We start from the raw sequence: 21400 nt of genomic DNA, 5'->3' as shown, positions 1-21400 counted from the left end.
TATTTGAGTATTTCCTGGGGTGTTCTAACATAACCATCTCTATGGTGTACAGACAACGGTCAGAAAAAACAGAAAATCGTTCATTTAGTTCTCAGGACTGAAATACCAGAGGTCAAAGGAGAATGCCCAGACTGCTTTAAGCTGGCAGTAAGGCTACAGTCACTTAAATATTCACTGATTACAACCAAGGTATGGAGTAGAGTGTATCTGAGTGCACAACGCTGTGAAATAAGCTTAAGCAGCAGAAGAAACTGGAAACTGAGGCTACAGTTCACACAGGCTCACCATAATTGGAGAATAGAAAATTGGAAAAGCATTGCCTGGTCTGATAAGTGTCCAATTCTGCTGCAACATATGATATATATCAATATAATAGGGTTTGAATTTGGCATAAACGACATTGCTCATGGTGGTATAATGGTGTGGGGGATATTCTTTGTCACACCTTGGGACCCTTAGTACACACTAAGCATCGTTTAAAAACATCACAACATACCTGAGTATTGCTGCTGATCATGCCCATCATATTATAACCACAGTGTATCCATCTTATAATGCTGCTTTCAACAGGATAACCTGCCATATCAGAAAGTTCAAATCATCTCAAAGCGGTTTTTTTGAACATGAAAATGAGTTCACTGTCCCCAAATTTCAAGGTTTTGGAATGTGGTTTCACATCATCATCACCTGTGTGATGTTTTCATGTCAATATGGACCCAAACCTCTGAGCAATGCTTTTAGCATCTTGTTGAATCTATGCTATTAAGAATTAAAACAGTTCTGAAGACAAAAGGTGGTCCCAGCCTGTACTAACTCTAATAAAGTGACCAGTGAGTGTATATAGCCATGTTTGCTATAATTCTGCAAGAAACAAAATTACATTTCCGTACTAAAAGATACTTCTAAATGTAATTATTTTTAACATGACTGGGGCAAGCCATAGTGTTGATCCAAAACCTTATTTTGAAAGTATTTCCTCTTTCCTGATTAACCTCTGAAAAAGCAAACGTGTGTAGTAAACGAAAAGTAGGTCAGAAAATAAAGTTTAAACACAATTATACTTGACATATTTTTCCTTTTATATTATAAAAGTTCACGCAATAACTTATTTGAAAGGTCATTTGTCATTTTAAACTTGTTAATGCATTTCATATTTAGAATAGTTGTGGTTGTGTTCTGTAGAATGAAATCACAACAAAAAAGGAAAGTGGTATGTTTCTAATAAAAGACTATATCCTTACAGGAAGCAGAAAACTGAAATCACACAAATAGTAAACAGCGAAATAAAATACCTCTCAGTCACTGCATGACAGTCATTGAAGTGTAAATATTGCACATGTTGATTTTGCTATAACTCAAGAAATACACTCTTCTGTCACACTGTGTACCTGGATGAATTTCTGAAGGGGAAAAAATGACATTTAATGACAATCCATAAAGGCCCAAACTGATAATACCACATACTAAGATACAACCAACAACTGGAAATAAAACACAAAAGAAAAAGAAAAGAAAACACATGACATTTTTATATATAGTTTTTTTGTGTAAAGGAATCTAAAAGTTCTGTTGCTTTGCACATTTCTCTTTCAAATCTTTTAAAGCAGACTATCTTTTTAATATTGTTTTATCAAACAGAACAGCTTACCTTTAAAGAACCAAAAGGTCAGTCCACTTTCTTGTCTCGCAATTTGGTGTCTCAGATACCATAATCCATTTCATTAAGGAGTTTTGCCTCCAACAAACCAATAAATGTCACTTGGACAGAAGCATCCATTGTAAGCAATGGGTGATGCAGAGGATACAAACATGTCAGAACTCCATCTGTAGCCAAACTCAATGCTACAGTTAGGTACAGATGATCGGTATGTACAGTCTCAAGCTTGTCAACTTCATTAAAAGGGGTCATATAGTTCTGAACATTACGAGAATGAGCTTTCTCTGCAGTAGCATCGAACACAGAGTACAATGGCAGCCACAATACTAAGATGCAACAAAAGCCATCTGCGTTTCCTTCAAACGTTAATAATAACGATGATAACCTTGCATGTCGTGTTTTACGGATGCTCAGAGATTTGAAAGGAACATTTCCATGCTGATTAGGTGAGTCATCATCATCATAATAAAACATTGCTACAGTAATGTTCAGGTAAAAGATTTGTTCCACGGTTAACGTGGAGAAATGTACCCTCATTCCCGGCACACAAGGAGGTATCTAGTATGCTCTTTGAAATTTGACGACGGAGCACCAAATGTAGCACATCAAGGGGGCAGCCATATGTTACGTCTTTAGAATTAATTTAGATTCTTTTTGTGTCTCTGTGGGGATACAGTAAAATCCTGCCCTCTAAATCTGTTGGACAGGTTGCAGATTTACATTGACTATATTTTTTTTTTAAATTATATTTATGACCAGAAATAATAACATAAGGTTGAGAAATAATAGAGAAATGGCTGCAGTTTAGACAATCCAAGTTACAAAAAAATCAATACATATGTTCAAGGCATACTTGAAAAATGCCTTAGCTTGCTAGCATTAGAAGATGTTCCTTTCACAGATATAACAATGTGAGAGCCGATTCTGGATTTTGTCTAGCAGCATCACTCTTATTATCATCACTGTTACTATCAATACTTCATTTTATGCCTTCTTCCAGAACGCATGAGCTCATTGCTAATGGCAAAATCCTTCTTTTGAATAGAAAATACCTCATATACAATGTGTAGCTTTGAGGGACACACACACACACACATCCCAGCAAAATTAGACCTTCATTACAGTCAACACTGATTTTCCATTGTCTGGAATAACTGGTTACTTGTCCAGTTTGCGCTCAATTGCAACAAACATTACTTTTCCTTAATTGTCTGTTCACATTTCAAACTTTGTCAGCACAAGAGCAGAAGAATTACCATGGGCGAAGACTAATTTTTGACAAACCCGCCTTCATTAAAGGATTAGATCATGAAAACATTCATCTTCCAAAACCAGAAGTGTAGCCCATCCACAGGCAAGTCGCTAAAAGCCTGTCTGACCGCGTTAACAGGACAGACAGTACGTGTCATTACCAGGGTGACTAATGGCTAAACCACTAACCATACATTCAATCCAGGTTTTAGCACAGAGAACGGCACAATGTCTCACTCTTAACCTGCGTGGTTGCCATATTGACCCGATACAACCCAATATATGATTGATTTATTTCACACGTAATGATACATGGCTAGACAACTGTACACATTATATCAAACTAACAAAAATAAAGAAATACATAGTTGAAACGCAAGAAGCGTAAATGGCATTTAACATATGAAAGTTACACTTTAAAAATGTGGATCTTACAATTGTCATACAACCAGACATTATTATTATTAATATACTGTACATTTCCTTTCATTCCAATCTTCTTAAGATGGATGTTCACTCCCTTCTTGAAAGCTGCTGCAGATAGATGTCGACTCATCCTTATGACAGCATTTCATGGCATGATTATGGTAACCACGAGCAAGGAGATCATATCAAATTCCAGTCTAAAAGCAAATATCTGGCTACTGATCTGATTCAAATAACACATTGTCAACACTTTAATTTACCCTTACAGGTCATTGCATTGGATTACCTGTTCGTGTTTGTTTTTACCATTAATTGATGCTGGCATTTAAGTATCAGAATTGTCAATTCAAATACCAAGAAGCTGGCTTTTACAAAATACATAATACACTTTCAGAACACAAAAGTTTGTAATGATTATTACTGAAACAACAGACAAAAGTTTGTCAAACAGAGATCTGCATTTACTGTAATACAACCTAAATGGACTTTATGCCACAAAGCCAATTCAAAGATTCACAATGAGTGTTGCAATTGAGCCCTTATGTTTCTGAGAAGTAGCCAAACTTAAAACATATCATAACAAACCTCAACTATCGCCGCCCCTGATTATTCACAAAGAAACAAACTATACCAGCTTATACATCCACCCCAAAATATGTCTGCATCAGAGTCTGCAATGATACATATTTAGATGAAAATATATTTATATAATTTGTGGATTTTTCACAGTAGTTTGCACTGTACCCTTTTGTCCATCTATTTATGCCTACATAATTTTCACCTTGAGGGAGTCTTTTGAGTCACTAGAGAGAGAATGTGGCTCGTGGTTTTTTGAGGAAGAAAAATGTCTCTTGGATTTTATTCTGCAATATCTCTGATCTTCAGTGTGGCAAGTGCTGTGCGTGTCTTTCAACTCTGCTGGCCAACAACGGTTTGGGGACTGATTACTCTGAAAGGCTATTTTTTTTTTCCTATGAGGACACAGCTTGTAGAAACTGCAAAAAACATTTGCTTTGGCACAGATTTACATTGTAGCAATGTCCATTCCTTGATCTCCATGGCCATGATCGTTACTACAAACACAAGTGGGCCATTGTGGTAATCCTTGGCTCAGTACACTGTCACAGATAAGTCTATGTGTTTGTGTATTGCCGTTTCAGTCTATCCTCTTTCCTAGTGTAATGTCAGTGCACTCTAGTGTCTAATCATTCTGCGCATAAACCCAAGATCAATCCCCTCTCTGTCGTCAACTCTCTCTCACTCACTCTCACTCAATACTCTCACTTTTGCTGTTAGATTTGAGTCTCTTGTACATTTTCCTTCGAACTCCCCTTGAAAAGAAGAGGTTCCATTTGTGGATTCTGGCTTTGGCCCATGAAACCCTTGATCGATCCATGTAAGCCCATGGTAGGCATAGGCAGAGACATGGGGAGTGGTGGGGACATCGAACTGGGGATGGTGTTGGTGCCGTTGCCTGATGAGGTGAGCAAGTTGGATGTTGAGATCGGGACAGAGGTACAGGAGATAGGAATATCTTGACCTTGCTGGCTCTTGTTACTCAGGATCCCTCCTGGCCCCATCCCTTCAGTGCCAATACTAAGACCCATCACATTGTTGTTAAAATGATGTGTCTTGTAGTAATGGTTTAGCGTATCGGTACGACCAATGTTGGGAAGGTTGACTATTTCTGGATGATGTATCCGTAGGGTTCCTTCTCCACCTGTTCCAGAATTCATTGTCGAACCACCTGAGATGCCACTTCCTGCTCCGGCTCCGATCTCATCCTCTACATTCACAATTTCAATGGCTCTGGCTGGGCCGTGGTGCTTGTGTAGCTGGTGTTGCTTACGGAGTTTATAGAAGACCACCAACATTACTGCTGCCATGAAAGTAATGGCCACAAAGCAACCAATGATGATCTTAGTTGTTTTCATTACATCATCCAGGCCTGGAATGTTAGTTACATGTTCTGGGGGCTCAGTCACTGTATTTTCAGGAGCTCTATTGATTCGTGGAGACAGTGAGGAGAGAGAAGAGAGAGAAGGCGTTATAGTAACACCAGGTTGGTGGACAGTAGGATTAGGAAAATCTATGAAGGTCTCGTTAATATACTGTCTTGCAGACTCCTCCTCGTCTGTTCTTGGCTCTAGTGTTTCCACAGTGACGGTGGTGAAATAGCTGTAGGTGTTGCTGGGGTCCGAAGCAGATACATTGAGAACGGCGGATGCAGTGGTATTTCCAGCAGAGTTGGTTACCATGCAAGTGTACTGTCCTGTGTCTTGCATGGTCACATTTGTGAAGTTCAGTGTTCCGTCATGGAGCACTGAGATCCTAACTCGGTATGATCCGTGGGTCATCAGCGTGCCATTTGGAGTGAACCAGTTCACGGAGGTCATTGACGTTCCAGTACGACATTTCAGCTCAGCAGCCATGCCTTCAGTGACATTGAGGTCAGTGGGTGGCTCAACAATCACTGGGGCATAGCAGGTAAAGTGGCTCTGGTCTAGTTCTCCAATGTACTTGCCCTTTAGACCTGGGGGTGCGTGGCAGCGAGCACAACAAGTGGTGTTGCTGGGAACTGTTTCTTTCAGCCACCAGCTGAGCCAGAGAACGTCACAGTTACAAACCCAAGGGTTATGGTTTAGATGTACCCTCTCCAACTGGTGCAGAGGGGTGAAGAGGTCATGAGGCAGGGAATGCAGGGAATTGTGAGAGAGGTTCAGCTCCTCCAAGTTTTTGAGATCATCAAAGGCATTGCGTTCAATGACTGACACTCTGGAGTGCATTAGCCACAGCTTGCGAAGTGAAACTAGACCCTGGAAGGATCCAGGCCGGACTATCCCGAGCTGGTTCCCTGATAGCTCCAACTCCTCTAGTCGCACTAATGGGGTGAGGTTAGGTATGTCCTTCAAGCCACACATGCCAAGATTCAAGAAGCGCAAGTTTATCAGACCTTCAAAGGCAGCCTCTGAGATGAAATCCAGCTTCCTGAGTTCCCCTAGGTCAAGACGCCGTAAAGAGGGAACACGATGAAAGGCAAACGCCGGCAGCGTCTCGATTGGGTTGTTTCTTAGCCATAGTTCCCTTAGCTTGCTTAGATACTCAAAAGCTTGGGATGGCACCACTGTAAGACGGTTGTCAAAAAGCTCCAGTGTATTGAGGTTAGGAAGACCATTAAAAGCTCCCACCTCAATCTGTCGGATGTGGTTCTTTGAGAGCTGGAGGATTTCCAAATGTCGCAGATGCTTAAATGTATCAGACTTGATCACCTAGTGTGGAAACAAATAAAAGGGAGGCATATTGTAGCAAAATTAAACATAATGCTCTCAAGGTATCTATCTTTAAAGTCTTAATGTGTTTTCCATTTGTGGATGAAACCAAAATTACCTGAATTGAGTTCTCTTGTAGATTGAGGTATCTTGTGTTCTCTGAAATACTGTCAGGGATTTGATCTAAACTCCTCCTTGTACAGATGACACGGCTTGCCTGATTGGAGCAGATACAGGGGGAGGGGCACGGGGGTGCTGCCTCTGTCAGCTGAGGTCCATGGTTGTGAAACCACAACAAAAGTTGGACCAACCAGAGGAGGGGGAAAGGGGTACCTGGACTGGTCACCATGACAACACGCATGGCAACTGAGTCATGACCTACCCCTATTGCTAAGAAGTTGATAGGTCACCTCCAATCAAGCGACTTCAGGTGCTTATCTTGATGTTCATATTTAACGCTCTGATTCTCTTTTGCTCCTTCAAGCAGCCACTTAAAAACTGAGGAAAAAAGTGCAATGCTATATTAAAGACTTTATCAATAATAGATTCTTACTTTGCTTTTGCTCATAGTTCCTTGGTAATCAAATACTTGGGCTTTCTCAATTTTTCATTTTAGAGAACTCTGCATTTTCTTCCCATGACAATTATTAGAAGAGAAATCAAATTTAGGGGAGGATTTGCTTGTGAAAGTGTTGTCACGATGGAGACTGTTGGTTCTCCCTGTAAGGGAAGAGACAAAAGAAGAGAGAGGAAGGAGGTCAAGTGAGTGCACAGTGCAGAAAGATTTACTTTACAAGCCTAGCACACACATGCGACTATTTGCAGAACTGAACTGAAAATCTCTAAATATCACCAATATCTCCTCTGGAATAATGGTACAATTTTCTATTCTAAAGACATGTCTATCAACCACTGAGTCAGCTGCCATTTAGGTTTAAACCTAACATCAGGGTCATGGTCTGAAATGGACACAAAATTCTAAAACTGCAAGTTGGGTCACAGGTGCTGCAGCATCCACTTTATGATACTGGCATTCTTCAAGCCAAATACGCACTGACAGAGGTAGACTCTCACATTCCCAAAGAATGCAAAGTGGTTGTATGCAGTTACAAGTCCATGTGGCCATAAGGTTAATGCAGAAATTCATGCAATCCATCATGAATCAGCAGCACAGCATTACAAATGAGGTAACAAATGATGCCTGCATGCAGTAGTTTAGAAATTAAGACATGAAGGAATGATTATTGACTCTTGACATTTTACTGCAATGCACATGCGGTGCCCAATATGCCACGCTAAATCGGACAAGATTCCCCCAACAACTAAAACTGATGAACCAGACATGAATATGACAACTGGATTATACAGAAAGAGGAAAAAATGGTGCAAAATAAGCCTTTCTGTTTGTTTTGGAGGGGGGGGGGGGGGGGGGGGGGGGTTGAATTCCTGAATGTGCATTGTGTTTTTCAAAAGCCTTGTTTTTGGTTAATCGAGTGTCACACACACACATCTTGCAACAGAAATGGCTGCGAGCATCAGCAGACTCACTAAATTTAGAAATGCTTGGGCTGTTCCCCTTATAATGATTAGAAAGAGAAAGTGCTCATTGTTTTCTCAAGCACATAATTCTCGTCACTATGACTCTGGCAGTCACAAGTCTGTCATGTCTGAGAACAAATGATAAAAGATCCTTGTTTCCTGACACTAATATAAACACAATGTCACCTCTATCGATATGGCATTTAAAATAACTCTTGGATGCATTTTAAAAAATAAAAGAATCTCTTATTAATGTAATAAACTGTTTATTCTTTCTTTTTTTATGAAACAGCTCCATGGCAGTCCTTAGCATCTCCTCTCCTATGCAGCGACGATGCATGCGCCTAGAAACACTGTTGCTGTGGCAACCTGCTCACTCACCATCTTGTGTTTTTACTGTCCAGTGCCCTATTCCACATTACTGTGTTTAGCTGAGCTTGATCAACATTTTGTGTCCAAAATGGATAAACAGCGCCTTTGCTGTCTAAATCAAAATGCATTTAACTCAAAGCTTATAGTGTATGCTTGCAGTATTTGCTATTATAACACACTCGGTAAGAAAAGCCAAAGCTGAATTTTGGAATTCTGTTCATAGGAGATAGAACAGGGTTGAACTTTGGCCTTCAGCATAACAACAGCAGGAACAAATCTGCAACGAATCTTAATGGTCAAGGTCTGAGGATCAGGTCAACATTGGTTTTCATCTAAAACATACTTCGAAGAAGTTAAAGCAGCTATTAAGAAAGCTCGTAAGGGAATGTACGCTAAAAATAGACTTTTTTCAGATGCTTTGCACATCCCACTGACTCTCTCGCCCTGTCTCATTCTCTCTCTTCGACACATGCCCACATCCAGATCTACGACCATCGTAACTGTAACTGACATAAAGAAATGACAGCACATACGTACATCCCAGATAAGCTAATGAATGTAGACGTGTGAATACAAATAAACCTAAATATTACAGTAAGCAGCTCCTTTGCACCAGTCCTCATTATGGTGCTCTTTACACTGTTGTCCTTCCTTGAAGAGTCTCCCACTCATCCCCATCTCACAGCTAATTATGCATTTCAATAATCTGACTGGCTCTCTTAGACATCAGAATTGTATCTGATTCAGAGTAGAGGTCTGATAGTTGCAATGATTCATGAAAGCATCAAAGCAAAACATCATTAATATTCAGCCGGCCAAAGAAGTACCAGTGTTTCATACGCTGCTACTTCATTAAAAACACACAGCGATGGTGGTGCTATGCCTTTCTTTCCTCCCTTTTTTTTCCTTTTAAATTGAGCGGTGTACAAAGTATCATATAAACACAGCTGGATGGAAAGTATTTCCAAATTCCTCCAGCCACTTTCATGACACTTGAAGTCTAGAAAGAAATGTAAGCTAATGGTGAAGTTTTGGCCCCACACACAGCCTTTTGTTAAAACAAACTTGCTTCCTTCATTGCATCACTGAGGGAAAGATGCATTCCCCTTGAATTAAAAACCAGCTGGCCCTTGTAATCAATAAGTTGTTTAATGCAGCATTTTTTCCCTTAAGTACAGTTAAGCGCTTGAGCTGCATTTGTTCGTTGCATTACATGGGAAATGTCACTAAATGAGGTGGTGCAACCAGTCAGCGGAGAGCACCACATTGTATTGTAAAGAGCTGTATTGTGGGAGAGACCTTGAACCTGCAAACATGCCTGTTGACTTCACCTGCCATCTTTAAGTTCTTGACAAAAGGAGAGCTCGAGAGCTACAAAATACACTGCGATGGTCTTTATTTCTAGAATCTTGGCCCATCTGATCCTGTCGCAGTTGGCCTTCTTTCTGATCTTTGTGCAAAATGTGTTTTCTAGGGCTTCTTGACATAGCTGAAACACTGGCCACATTAAATTCTTCAAGTCAATTTCACTTAAATGAATCTCTCTCTCTCTCTCTCTTTGTTTTTTTTGTTTGTTTTTTTTTTTTATTTTAGCCCTTTGTGTTCGTGTCAAAAGCAGATTGCAACGATGTAGATATTGATTATTCGATCAGGCCTGAGAGATCGCTCACTCGTTAAAAGACAAATTAGCTAAAAGCTGCTGACCAACTGCTACAAACCAATCACATCATCGCGAGTGCCTGATTGTATCAATGTCTTCCACTCCACAACTGTCATTAAGGTTTATGAAGAGGCCAAAAAACAGAAAAATGGAGAAAAAAAATTGTGGTGCTGTTGTTTTCAATATAAACTGAGGCTGTGGGTTGCTTTTTTGAATACAAGCCCCAATTAGACCTCATGTATTTACAGATGCTCAAGATGAACACAAAGCGACACAGGTGCAGCAGGGCCAAGATCATCTACTGTAACTATGACAACACCAGATTGATTCAGGACGTGGGAATTGGGGTAGGATGGATGGGACGCATTTCACCAGTATGGATACATCAACCACTGTTAGAGAGAGGGAGAGAGAGGGAAAAAAAAGACAAGCTCGTAGCAAACGTCTTCAGACTTTTAACAATTGCAAGTTGTTGTATTTTTTTTCTTCTTCCCCCTATTTTTCTTATTTTTTTCCATCACATCTCAAAAACCCATAACTTGCCCATGTTTTTCTACCCTGCAGTCGCAACCTCTGATCTGCAATCTCTCCTCATCATATAGCCTGTAGCATAATATCTCCTACAATTGAACAGAATGGCCTTATTCATCTATGCAGCTGCGCTCACTACGGCGCACCTTCTCGGGAACGCAATTGAAATTCTGAATAGGCCTAATTCTGCACATGCTGCATTACAAAATGGCTTGCATCCATCCTCTCTTCGGCGGCATAACAACACGACTGCACGCAAAATAACCTTTAGGTTCATTGCTGACTGGGAAATATCACCTGTGTAGATGTGCAATACATAGGTTTGCGCGTAGAAGCGATTCCTTTTAATGCAACTAGCACAGATTTATTCCACTGGCATCGACGTGGACTGTGTGCTCATGTTAATTATTTGCTTAAATTGTTATGCATCTCAGCTTTTTGCCACACTCAATTTCTTGTCCCCTCCTTTGGCATCTCATGACTGTTTTCAGCATCACTCTCGATTAGGTAACAAATGTAATAATTACACCAGCCATTTCCCTCCCTTCTACCTGTACAGCCAAAATAGCCTACCTTAATGTTTCGGCGTCTGCGGCGTGAGGTCGATGTTTTCTCTCCCCCTCTCCGATCGTCAGTTTCCCAACCTCGCTATCAGTCTCTCCTCTTTTTTTTTTCTGCTCTTCCCTAAATTGATTCGCTTGTTTCCACGGCTGTGAGCTGGCTCTTGTTCTTGTAGGCTAGATCCGCAGCGCCAACGCAACGCGGGGGGCTACAGTGATGGCAGGTTAAAGATGAACACAATCCACACACACGCGTGCGCGCGGAAAAAAACAGAGATCGGCTTCGGGATCGCCGAGGAAAAAAATGGTGTTATAATTATGGCACGGAGGAACGAGGTCGGGGACGAGTGCATCGATGCGCCTTATCATCCTTGGAGAGGAACGCAGGTAGCAAACGCGACGGCGCCCGCTGGGCAGAGCAGTTTGCGTCCAGCATAAGCGGCTCTTTACGCACATTCCGTATGTTTCAGTCTGAATCCGACTAAGACAGCATTAGGAGAAGAGACGAAGGAGCACCGACCCGTGGATGTGGCTGCGTTTCTTTGGGTGTATTAAAGTGAACGTTCAGAGCCGGATTCCAAAATGAGAGATATTTCACGTGTTTGCTTTCCGCGTGTTTTGTGTCTCACATCCCCCGGTGAAACTTAAGCTCTGGGCTTGTTATGAGTAGCAGTGTAGTCACATATTTATTAATATGACTCAGCAGCACTGTATGATCGGGAGGGTAACCTGAGTCAGTTCGTTTCTCCCTATCAAGTGAGATTTTGAGCATTTATTATTATTATTATTTTATTATTATTTTATGGGCACTTTCTTTTAAAAGCCACCAAATATTAACAGAAATAAACCTTTCTGATTCACTCAAAGAGTTTTGTAGACTCTGTAATGTTCCCGTAGCTAGCAAGAGCATTTGTTTTTGTAAGATTATATCTAGCAAATCAATGAGGCCTGCTTTCTGCAGACTGTGCATATGAGTGTTTACTCCAAGCCTTCCCACCCTCTTGAAAGGCTTCTGTATTGGACTTGTTAGATTTAAGCTGTAAATAAGGAAGCCACCAGCACTATTACTTCCTGTCAGCACCCAAACATGTAGAACACATACACTGCAGGCCTGTGAAGATCCTGACCGTGAATTAAACCATACATCTGAGCCTTGCAAATGTAGACGTGAAATATTTTGTTAAGGTTTTCAATTCATGTAATGTAATTAGTGAATTGAGAACAGTATGACCAAGTAAGTGGCCAGTTAAAGAGATGTTAGCTCACAAGTGATTTCCCTCCATTGAGCATTGTCATGTATGTGTCCACGTGTCTGAAGTACAGAAGAAGAGAAGCCCCCTTTGCAGCTTTACAACTACCAAAGACTACTTTGTGGGTAAAAATAAATCTCAGTGCATCTTTGCTCTGTCTCAGCTCACACTAAAGGTCAAAGGACAGAAAAGGCCAGTGATGCTTCAGAAAGACCCCCGAGATATATGCACTCCTCTCTCTTTCCCTCCATCTCTCTCTCGCGCCTTCCTTCCCTCCCTCACCCTTTCAGTTGCACCTACCCTCCCTCTCGGTGAATGCCGTAGTGAGCATTGTTCACGACCACTAGCTTTTACTGAAAGCTGCACAGCAATGAGGTCTCTGTGCCTTTTGCCTCTCTCTTCCTCTACCCTCCCCCTCCTCTGGCTCTCTCTCTCCCACCCCTCTACCTCTCTCCCCTTCCCTCTCTTTCTCACTCTATCTCTCTCCCTCTATTAAATTTCCAGTCACACAGTGGTGCAGAGGATATTCCTCCTTTCCCTCTTTCTTCCTCTTCCCTCATTCCCTCTCATTCATGTTAAAATCTTAGCCCATATTCCGTCTCTCATCCAGCCCTGGACGCCTTTCACTGCTTTTCCACCACTCTCGGCTCCTCTCTCCGTACATCTTTTTCGCCTTCCATCCCCCGCACCATTTAAAATGATTCCATGCCGCCCCTGCCAAACCCACCCTGTGCCTTTGCTCTCCTTCTTCCCCCCACTTTCTACTCTATGTCCTCACTGTGTCATTGCACATTGTATCTGATATTCCCTTTATGCATGTATAGTACGCTTGTGTGTGCGCAGGCACCCTTGAGCGTGTGTGTAGGAGCGGTGGACTGGAGAGAGGGAGAAGGACATGTATTTGTGCACAGTAAATGAACAAACGCTCATTGCTGTATTGCTTGTGTCATCAGTGCAGGAAGGCTCTCGGACGCGAAATACAGCAGAGAGAGCTAATCCCGCCATCCAGAAGACGGGCACATGGCATTTCTAATACAACCCAAACCCCATAAACTCTTAATGCTGTGTTAGGAGCCACAGGGGAGGAGAAAGGGAGGGTGAAGAGGATTTGGCAGCAACATGCTACTGCCAAGACATATGTGGCATGCTGATAGCACTAGAGAGGTGCAGCTCACACTGTGTGGAAGCTTTGGAGGGGTGCTGATACACATCAGTCACTTGTATCATTTTAGGAGCGACAGGCCTCGCCGGTCTGGAAGTGGGTGACTGAGTAATTGCACGTAGTTCAAAGCGAAGAATAAAAATGTTGCTAATTGTTGGAGCAGCACCTCTGACGTTTGGTTCAGTCGGAGCACACAGGTGATCTGTTTAGTGGTCCCAACGGCATTCAAGTGAAATTTTAAACCAACTTATATTTCTGTTATTTTTAGAGATTTTATTGAAAGAAAGAAAAAAAAGTTGAGTTGGCGCTCATTGCCATCTGGTGCCAGAGAATAAGAGCGATACGAGAGAGTTTCTACTTATTCGTGGCGATATCCCTGTGTGTGCGTGTGTGTGTGTGTGTGTGCGCGCGCGTGCTGGAGAGGGAGAGGGAAAGAAAAAAACACAGAGAAAAATCCTGGTGTCACAGTATCTTAGCAACTGCCTCCATCTCCTTGGAGACAAGAAGTGACATCACTTCCTGTCTGTGAGAACTCAGTTTTGGTTTGTACACAGTGTGTTTGTGCATATGATTTGGAGGACTTGGATGTGCGCTGGCGTGCTGCCACGTTCGTATGCAGATGTGGGCCCACAGTGTGCGCGCTAATCCAAGGAGGAAGTAATCCACAGCTTCACCGAGGGCGAGAAGATTAACTGAAAGAGGAAAGTTAAACTTCTGTGTTTGTTTTTCAGTCACTGTTTTGTGAATTTGGGTGTAAGATGCTAACATCAAGGTGGATACTGACACAACGTTTAGGTCCAAATATTTGTTCAAGTCATCCGGTTTCAACTAATTTTCATCCATGAATATAATTTGTAACCTATTTAAGATAATTATTATGTTTATTTTATTTTTTCCTTAAACATTGTCACTTTGTAAAACACTTGCATTTTCTTAATTTCTTTCCTCTTTTTTATCTTTACTGCTAAAATACCAAGTTTAAGAGTTTTCTTCTGTTTATATTGGCCTCCTAAACACCAGCTGAGCTCCACTCAGAGAAAACATTATCTTCAACTGCCATCTTGTGAGCAACAGAGTGTAGTGCAATTACCATTCGTTATGAGTGATTTCCTTTAAGGAGTTTACCAGCAACATTTTGTACTAAATTTCATTCATTTGCATAGCTAAAAAATATCTTTATTCCATGCATGGCCTTCAGCCTGACCATCGGCACATACAGTAGAAGGTTTAACGTCCCTCCCCCTTTTTGTTTGGGAAAAAATTAAAAATGCAAAAAATGTCAAAATATGGAAGAAGAAGAAAGTGTCATAATAGGATGCCATGAAGTCTGCTTGGAGAATCCAGTCATACCTGTCTTGCCAAATGCATGCACATTATCAGATGTTGCATGTGTGGCCGATTTCTACCTATAGGTGGAGCTAAAGTGGTTGAGATACACAAAGTTTGAAAAAACAGTACTATTCCTGATCAGTGTGCTAACTCTCACAACCTTTAAGCATACAGCTATAAATTCTTTCAAATTTAGAAAGAAAAAATAAAGTCATCTTCCTTTGTTTGTTTTCAGGTTGAGTCGCTGCCATTTCATGTAACATAACATGTCACACATTGAGAGATGTGCCTATGCACTTGGAGGTTTGATATAGACCATATATTGCAGGAAACATGGTACAGAGAATCCTGAGGCAAGTCTCAAGAGCTGTGTCAAGAAAATTTGGCAGAGTGACTGTAAAATGTTAAAAATGCAAAATGACTGAATGAAATTGCCAAGAAAGATCATGACATAAACCACAGACCCTGCCAAAAATCTGGGTCAATACATGAGAGAATACCGAGCTTTAACCTTCCGCGAACAGATTATTACTATGCAAGGCCTCCGTGAATCAACAAAGTCAGCAACACACAAAGACCATCAAACAGATCAGCATATGATTTACAAGATGTCCCAGGGGATATCAGTGTCCTGAGTGTGCCAAACCTCGGCAAATATTGAACACTTCAGCAAGTCATTCTTATTCCGCTACACATCTTTATCATTAAAGCTTCCTCAGTCAAAGGGAAGAGTGGAGGAGAAGTCAAAGGCTGCAAAGTCACTGCTGCAGAAACCCAAGCCAGAAAAGCAGACATCTACACATGCAATGCAACCTGGACATTTCCAGACATTACACAGCAGGCATGACAATGTATATGTCTGTCTTTTCCTGTCAGCTCCCTGGACTTTGATGTGATGTAGAAACTGGTGATAGTCTGGTGCATTCACAGCCAGGGTGATTGTGATTGAAGGAAACAGGTGATTAAATATTCTATAGTACTATAGAAATAGGCAGCACGGTGGTTAGCACTGTTGCCGCACAGCAAGAAGGTCCTGAGTTCAATTCCACCATCAGGCCGGGGTCTTTCTGTGTGGAGTTTGCATGTTCTCCCCGTGTTTGCGTGGGTTCCCTCTGGGTACTCTGGCTTCCTCCCACCGTCCAAAGACATGCAGCTTGTGGGGATAGGTTAATTGGATAATCCAAATTGCCACTAGGTGTGAATGTGCAAGTGAGTGTGAATGGTTATCTGTCCTTGTGTGTTAGCCCTGTGACAGACTGGCGACCTGTCCAGGGCGTACCCTGCCTCTCGCCCTATGACAGCTGGGATAGGCTCCAGCACCCCCCGCAACCCTGAAAAGGATAAGCTGAAGCGAATGGATGGACTATAGAAATGCAAACACTGGAAAATTTGCTTTTGTAATTTTGTAGATAAATAAAAAATTAAAAGCAATTTTCATAAATTTATAACCAACAGGTGTAACATTACAAAGCTCATGTCAAGTCCCACCTTAAATCCTATAAAGTGAAGTTATTAAGAATACAGTTCAAATCAATCATTGTATTAAATATTAATGGTTCTAAGAGGGTAAAGTCTTATTCTCTTCTGTTTGCTCCTTATCTTTACCTCACAACTAGGTTTACAAATCTCAAGAGTTCTTGAATGGACAGTATTTACATGAATTTAGCTTGTTTCATCAGCTAATATATGAATACAATGATTTCGACCAAAGGTTCATCAAGCACTTTAACATAATGTTTTTGGACATGCTAGCATGTTGACATTAGCCTTGTGTACTGTGAATGAGGAAGTCTAATAGATGACAACAGAATCAGTTTAAGCCTGGATCATAAAATTCCTTTATTAAGCCATGGTAGGGCTACATGTGATGCAACCTTTCTGTACATTTGAATGAGCAGAATGTGTCACGAGTCAAGCTACAATGTTTTGTTCAGTAACAGAGCAACAAATAAGCTAATTGATCAGCCACAATGGAAAGGAAAAAGTATAAATAATGAGCAATTAAATTCATGCAGACTCATTAATAATATAGTACAATCGGACCGAAGCTGAGTAAGCAATTTACAAACGTCAGTCCTAGAGGAAGTGTCTAAGCAATTATTTAAATTTATGCAGATTATTTTTGGTTTTTTTCACTTTTTGTCTTTTCTTTTTTTCCTGATTTTGTGGTCTTTTCTTGAGGATCTTTCTTTGATTTGTTTCTTTGCCAGAATTTTCCTGGGAGGTTCAGCTGCAAAAAATAGATAAATAATGAATGCATCGCAGTTAGTACAGGGTAAATTAAACAACAACTAATACTGCTGAAATTACTGCAGGCAGTGAGAGTGTTCCCATTGGACATGTGTAATTTGGAATATCAGAACTTTGATCCAACTGCACTGTTCAAATATTCCAAATGGGAAGATCTTATATGCAAGCTTAGATTATTTGGCTCATATTACAGAAAACATCTGGTGGAAACTGCTGTTTCCACCTCTGCCTGTGGGTGTGAACATACAACAACATACTGACCACCTGGCACACAGAGCCAGTGTGAAGATACCAGTATAGTCTGGTCTGTATTATTGTTGACCAATACATGTAAAAGTGATGCAAATCCAGATGAATCCATGTTTATTTGTATCTGCGTATCCAGCACTTTTTGCTTAAAAAACAACGTAACTTGTGTAATTACCTCTTCGCAGACCATCTTCTTTGCCTTTTTGTTGCAAGGACATGACAGAAGTCCTTTCTTCTCATAAAACAAACAGTTAACAACGAGTTTGTCGTCCATCTTTCTGTTATGTGGCACAGTGTAGTTTGGGTCATAGGTGTGATGCAAGGCCACCACGATCACCTTTTTATCTCCTTTGAGACAGACAAACAGAAAACACGAGTGATAACGTGCAGAAAAAATACCAAAACAAACAAAACACTTATCATAGATTGTGGTGTGTTTACCTGAAATGTTTGATAAAGCTGAATTTATGTCCGTCTCAAAACGACTGACAATGGGAACGAAGACAATAACAGCCTCACTATCATCAGCTTTCTCCACTTTTATTGCTCCTCGTTTGAAGAGTTTTTTGAGAAATTTCTCATGAGAGCCCATCGTCTGTCCATCAACATGTGAATAAATTGTTACTTTTTCTGTTGGAAGAAAAAAATGAATAGCATCAGATTTCAGATTATTCAAGGCCCTGTTGTTCTACTCTAGGATCCCAGAGATCAGGGAGTCTCAAAAGTACACACAACTCTTATACTTAGCAATTTAATCTTTTGTATGACTTTTCACTTTCCAAGATGAAATAATGTAAAAGCAAGGAAAAAATTAAATAAGTGGCAGAATTTACTGTAACATAGGCAAAGATAACTGGAAATACAATACATAAATATAATTGTAACAAGCTTGAAAGTCAATATTTGGTATGACTGCCGTTATTCTGCAACAAAGTCTGAACTCTCTTAGTCAGCTTTCTCTTCATTTGTACAGTTAAATAGTTCTCCAGACTTCTTGAAAGACATTCAAAGCTCTTCTTTGGATGATTCTGTCTTTTTTCTGTTCTCTGCCAAGATGATCCCACACTGCTTCAATAATGTTGAGGTCCAGGCTCTCGGGAGGCCAATCCATGACAGATGCTGTTCTAGTGTGTATTTTTCTTTGGAGTATTGTAGTAGTGTATTTTCTAATGTGCTTTTACTACATTGGCAGTGTTTGGGATCATTGTCGTACTGAAAAATGAAGCTGTTTTAAAACAGTGCTTTCCAGATGGAGAATCAAAGTCTGATGCCACTTTTCTACAATTCTAATTGCATCAATTTTGACAAGACCCCCAACACCAGGGGCTGAAACGCAGCCCTAAATCATGACAGAGCCTCCACCATGCTTTACAGATAAATAGATACAACTCACCGTTTCACCTCCTTTTCAATTTTAAATCATGCTTTTTATTTGTTTTTGTTTTTTAATGTCTCTGTAAAGCACTTTGAATCACCTTGTTGTTGAATTGTGCTATATAAATAAACTTGCCTTGCCTCCTGACCTCCTCCATGATTTGATAATGATTTGAACCAAAAATTTCAAATTTGGTGTTACGTTCCTTTAAAAGGGGTCCAGGTGATAAGGGAAAGTAACAAAATTTGATTTTGAATTTGAAAAGTGTCCAGGTCAGAAAAAGGAGACAGAGGCAAAATTGTTAAATTAAAGAGTTTTATTAAAGTTTCTATTTATAACTCAACTAAAAGAGACGGGCAAGCCGCTATCACCATTTAAGGAAACAAACAAAAACTCAGGCATCGGTAAGTTAACTGAAAAGCAAAGAACAGTTTAGTGACCAAACACACTCCTCTCCACCGAGCAGGAGCAAGCAATCACAAAATACAGCTCACTAGCTGCAACCACCAAACACACACAGCTCTCTGGCACCAGAGCTCACCTTTCTCTGGGCTTAAATACCTTTAGTTGCTGATGTGAGTCAGCTGTACAAAAGAAAAAGATGGCACCTAAGGCATGAGATGATAGGACACACCCACACAGGCAACTGCTAGGGGTGTAACATTTGGATTCATCACTCCATTAGACCTGTTGCAGCTGATTTTCAGTCCAGTTCTTCAGTAATTTAGCATACCTCAGCCTTTTTTTCTCTATTTGCCTTAGAGTAGATGGAACAACTGAGGAGCCAGATGGATCTCTCAGGTCATGTGTCAGGTCTTGGCTGGATTTTTTTTCCTGTTTTAAAGGTATGACTTTCAGATACTCATCTTCCTGTTGTATATAGGTTTTGCCGCATATTCTTTTGTCCTCCACTCATGTAACAAGTTTTTAGGCAGTCACATAGTTGGTGCAAAAATGCCATTTTATGTTGTTTAAGCTGAGTTATCTTTGGCGTGTTTCAAGGATTAAATTAACAAAATGGGAACAAATGCTGTGTTTTGGAACAGGCACCTATTAACAAGATACAGTGACTTTATTTGCTTCGCTTTCTTTATGTGTTGGCATAACACCAGTACATCTCTTGAGTTAGGTGCCTTGTTAATGCTTGCTAATGCTAATAGGTCGGTGTTAGGTGGCATAAACAAAGCTTTCCAAATGGTCAGCTACAAAGACTGGACTGAAAATGAGTGAAAAGCAGCTACCGTCAAAAGAGAGTTATGGCTTAAGACCACTTAAGACCAAAAAAGAAAATACATGAAATCACAGCTCTTTGGAACAAAATTTAAAGAAACGGGGAGGCCCAAGACTTTTGCACAGTATTGTAGTTTCACTTTCACACATATATTCTATAAAACAATTTATTCAAGCTCCTTGGTGGTAGTAACCTATTTCTGATTAGAAATTATATATATAAGCAGTTAAACTTACTTTTATTCATGTTGTTGTTCTTCCGTTCACTGCTAGCCTCTGATACAGGAACCTGACGCTGAGGACTTGCTTTCGTTTTCACTTGCGATCTTATCTGTTATGGCGCACTTTGTAATGCCAAAGTGTGGCCGGCAGATGTCAGTGTTGTGTCATTGCTGGGCATGCTGAAAGGAAATAGATGTCATGTAGAAATGTTATCCAGTGATCCTTATATATTTGACAGCTGGAGAAAACTGGATGCCCTTTTTAACCCCTAAAAAAGGCATGTTGAAAAAGAAGGGAATTTGAAGACACAAAAATACACCAGACCAGTTGCAGTGCATGATGCCACCTGCTAAAAATCTGGAATCAGTCCTTCAGCTGTGTTCAGAATGGCAATTTGCATGTCTGAAGTCAAGAATAAATTCTTCCTTTCAAGCCGTATATTAAAAAAGAAGATAAAAATGTTGTTAATTGGCCTCCTGATATACAAGCAACACTGTGTGACTACATGTTTGTCACTTAACAAAACAGTTCTGTGTGTGCACTTTTTTTTCCAAAGAGGGTGTGAACGGAAACTGTGGGAGTGATTCTTCACCCATCTGTAATATAAAGTTGCCTGGCTCATCTGTATCTTCCCCCAGTGTCTGATCGGAGTCAGGACAAGCCGAGGAACCCTCCCTCCAGGCTTCGCTTGCCTCTGACAAATGAGCCGTGCCTCTGATGGAGTGAGTGGTCATTGGCACCCGTATTCAGTGAGCTCCCAAAGACAATCAAACACTTTAAGAAATATGTTGTGCATTTACAGACACATCATTCATTCCTTAAACATAGATCATGACTCATGCTGTCAAGCCTGACACCCCCACCGCTCTCTCTGGAATCTCAAATCTAAATATGAGTCTTAGTTAAACTGAATGGCTAAGGAGGGGAATGTCTCACTCTTAAATTTTCTCCTGGAAAGCCCGGGTGGTCTTTCATATCTTTTTTTTCCTTAAAAAAATGGCACTGACTAGATTGTTCCACATTGCACTTCTGTCATAGTTTATATCAGTCAAAAAAAAGTTGTCCTTC

At 40.6% G+C, this 21400-nt stretch overlaps 1 protein-coding gene and 1 long non-coding RNA gene across 2 annotated transcripts; both read right to left on the bottom strand.

Annotated features, from left to right (window-relative positions):
• Nucleotides 1-1230: 1230 nt before the first annotated feature.
• lrrc4bb (leucine rich repeat containing 4Bb) lies at nt 1231-11741 on the bottom strand. Its single transcript, XM_085416221.1, has 3 exons — nt 11279-11741; nt 6722-7323; nt 1231-6603 (listed from the first exon to the last, which is right to left on the bottom strand). Exons 2-3 carry the CDS (start codon nt 6962-6964, stop codon nt 4627-4629), a joined length of 2220 nt encoding a protein of 739 aa, XP_085272347.1. The 5' UTR covers nt 6965-7323; nt 11279-11741; the 3' UTR covers nt 1231-4626.
• A 5090-nt stretch (nt 11742-16831) lies between these two features.
• Nucleotides 16832-20440, bottom strand: LOC146663443 (uncharacterized). The gene is made up of 4 exons (XR_014912912.1): nt 20348-20440; nt 17947-18135; nt 17681-17853; nt 16832-17236 (listed from the first exon to the last, which is right to left on the bottom strand). It is a non-coding gene; the product is annotated as an uncharacterized LOC146663443 (long non-coding RNA).
• Between the last annotated feature and the right edge of the window lie 960 nt (nt 20441-21400).

This window comes from Rhamphochromis longiceps, linkage group LG8 (assembly GCF_057381845.1).
Source record: "Rhamphochromis longiceps isolate RC_006_pf linkage group LG8, R_longiceps_female_GT1.1, whole genome shotgun sequence".
NCBI lineage: Eukaryota > Metazoa > Chordata > Actinopteri > Cichliformes > Cichlidae > Rhamphochromis > Rhamphochromis longiceps.
This window is presented reverse-complemented; position numbering and strand designations above follow the sequence as displayed.

What these genes read in the sequence shown, in the direction of transcription:
- lrrc4bb (XM_085416221.1), bottom strand. Translation starts at nt 6,964, where the DNA reads ATGCGTGTTGTCATGGTGACCAGTCCAGGTACCCCTTTCCCCCTCCTC. An exon ending in TACAAGAGAACTCAATTCAG is followed by an intron (nt 6,604 to 6,721) that starts GTAATTTTGGTT and finishes TTTCCACACTAG; the next exon opens with GTGATCAAGTCTGATACATT.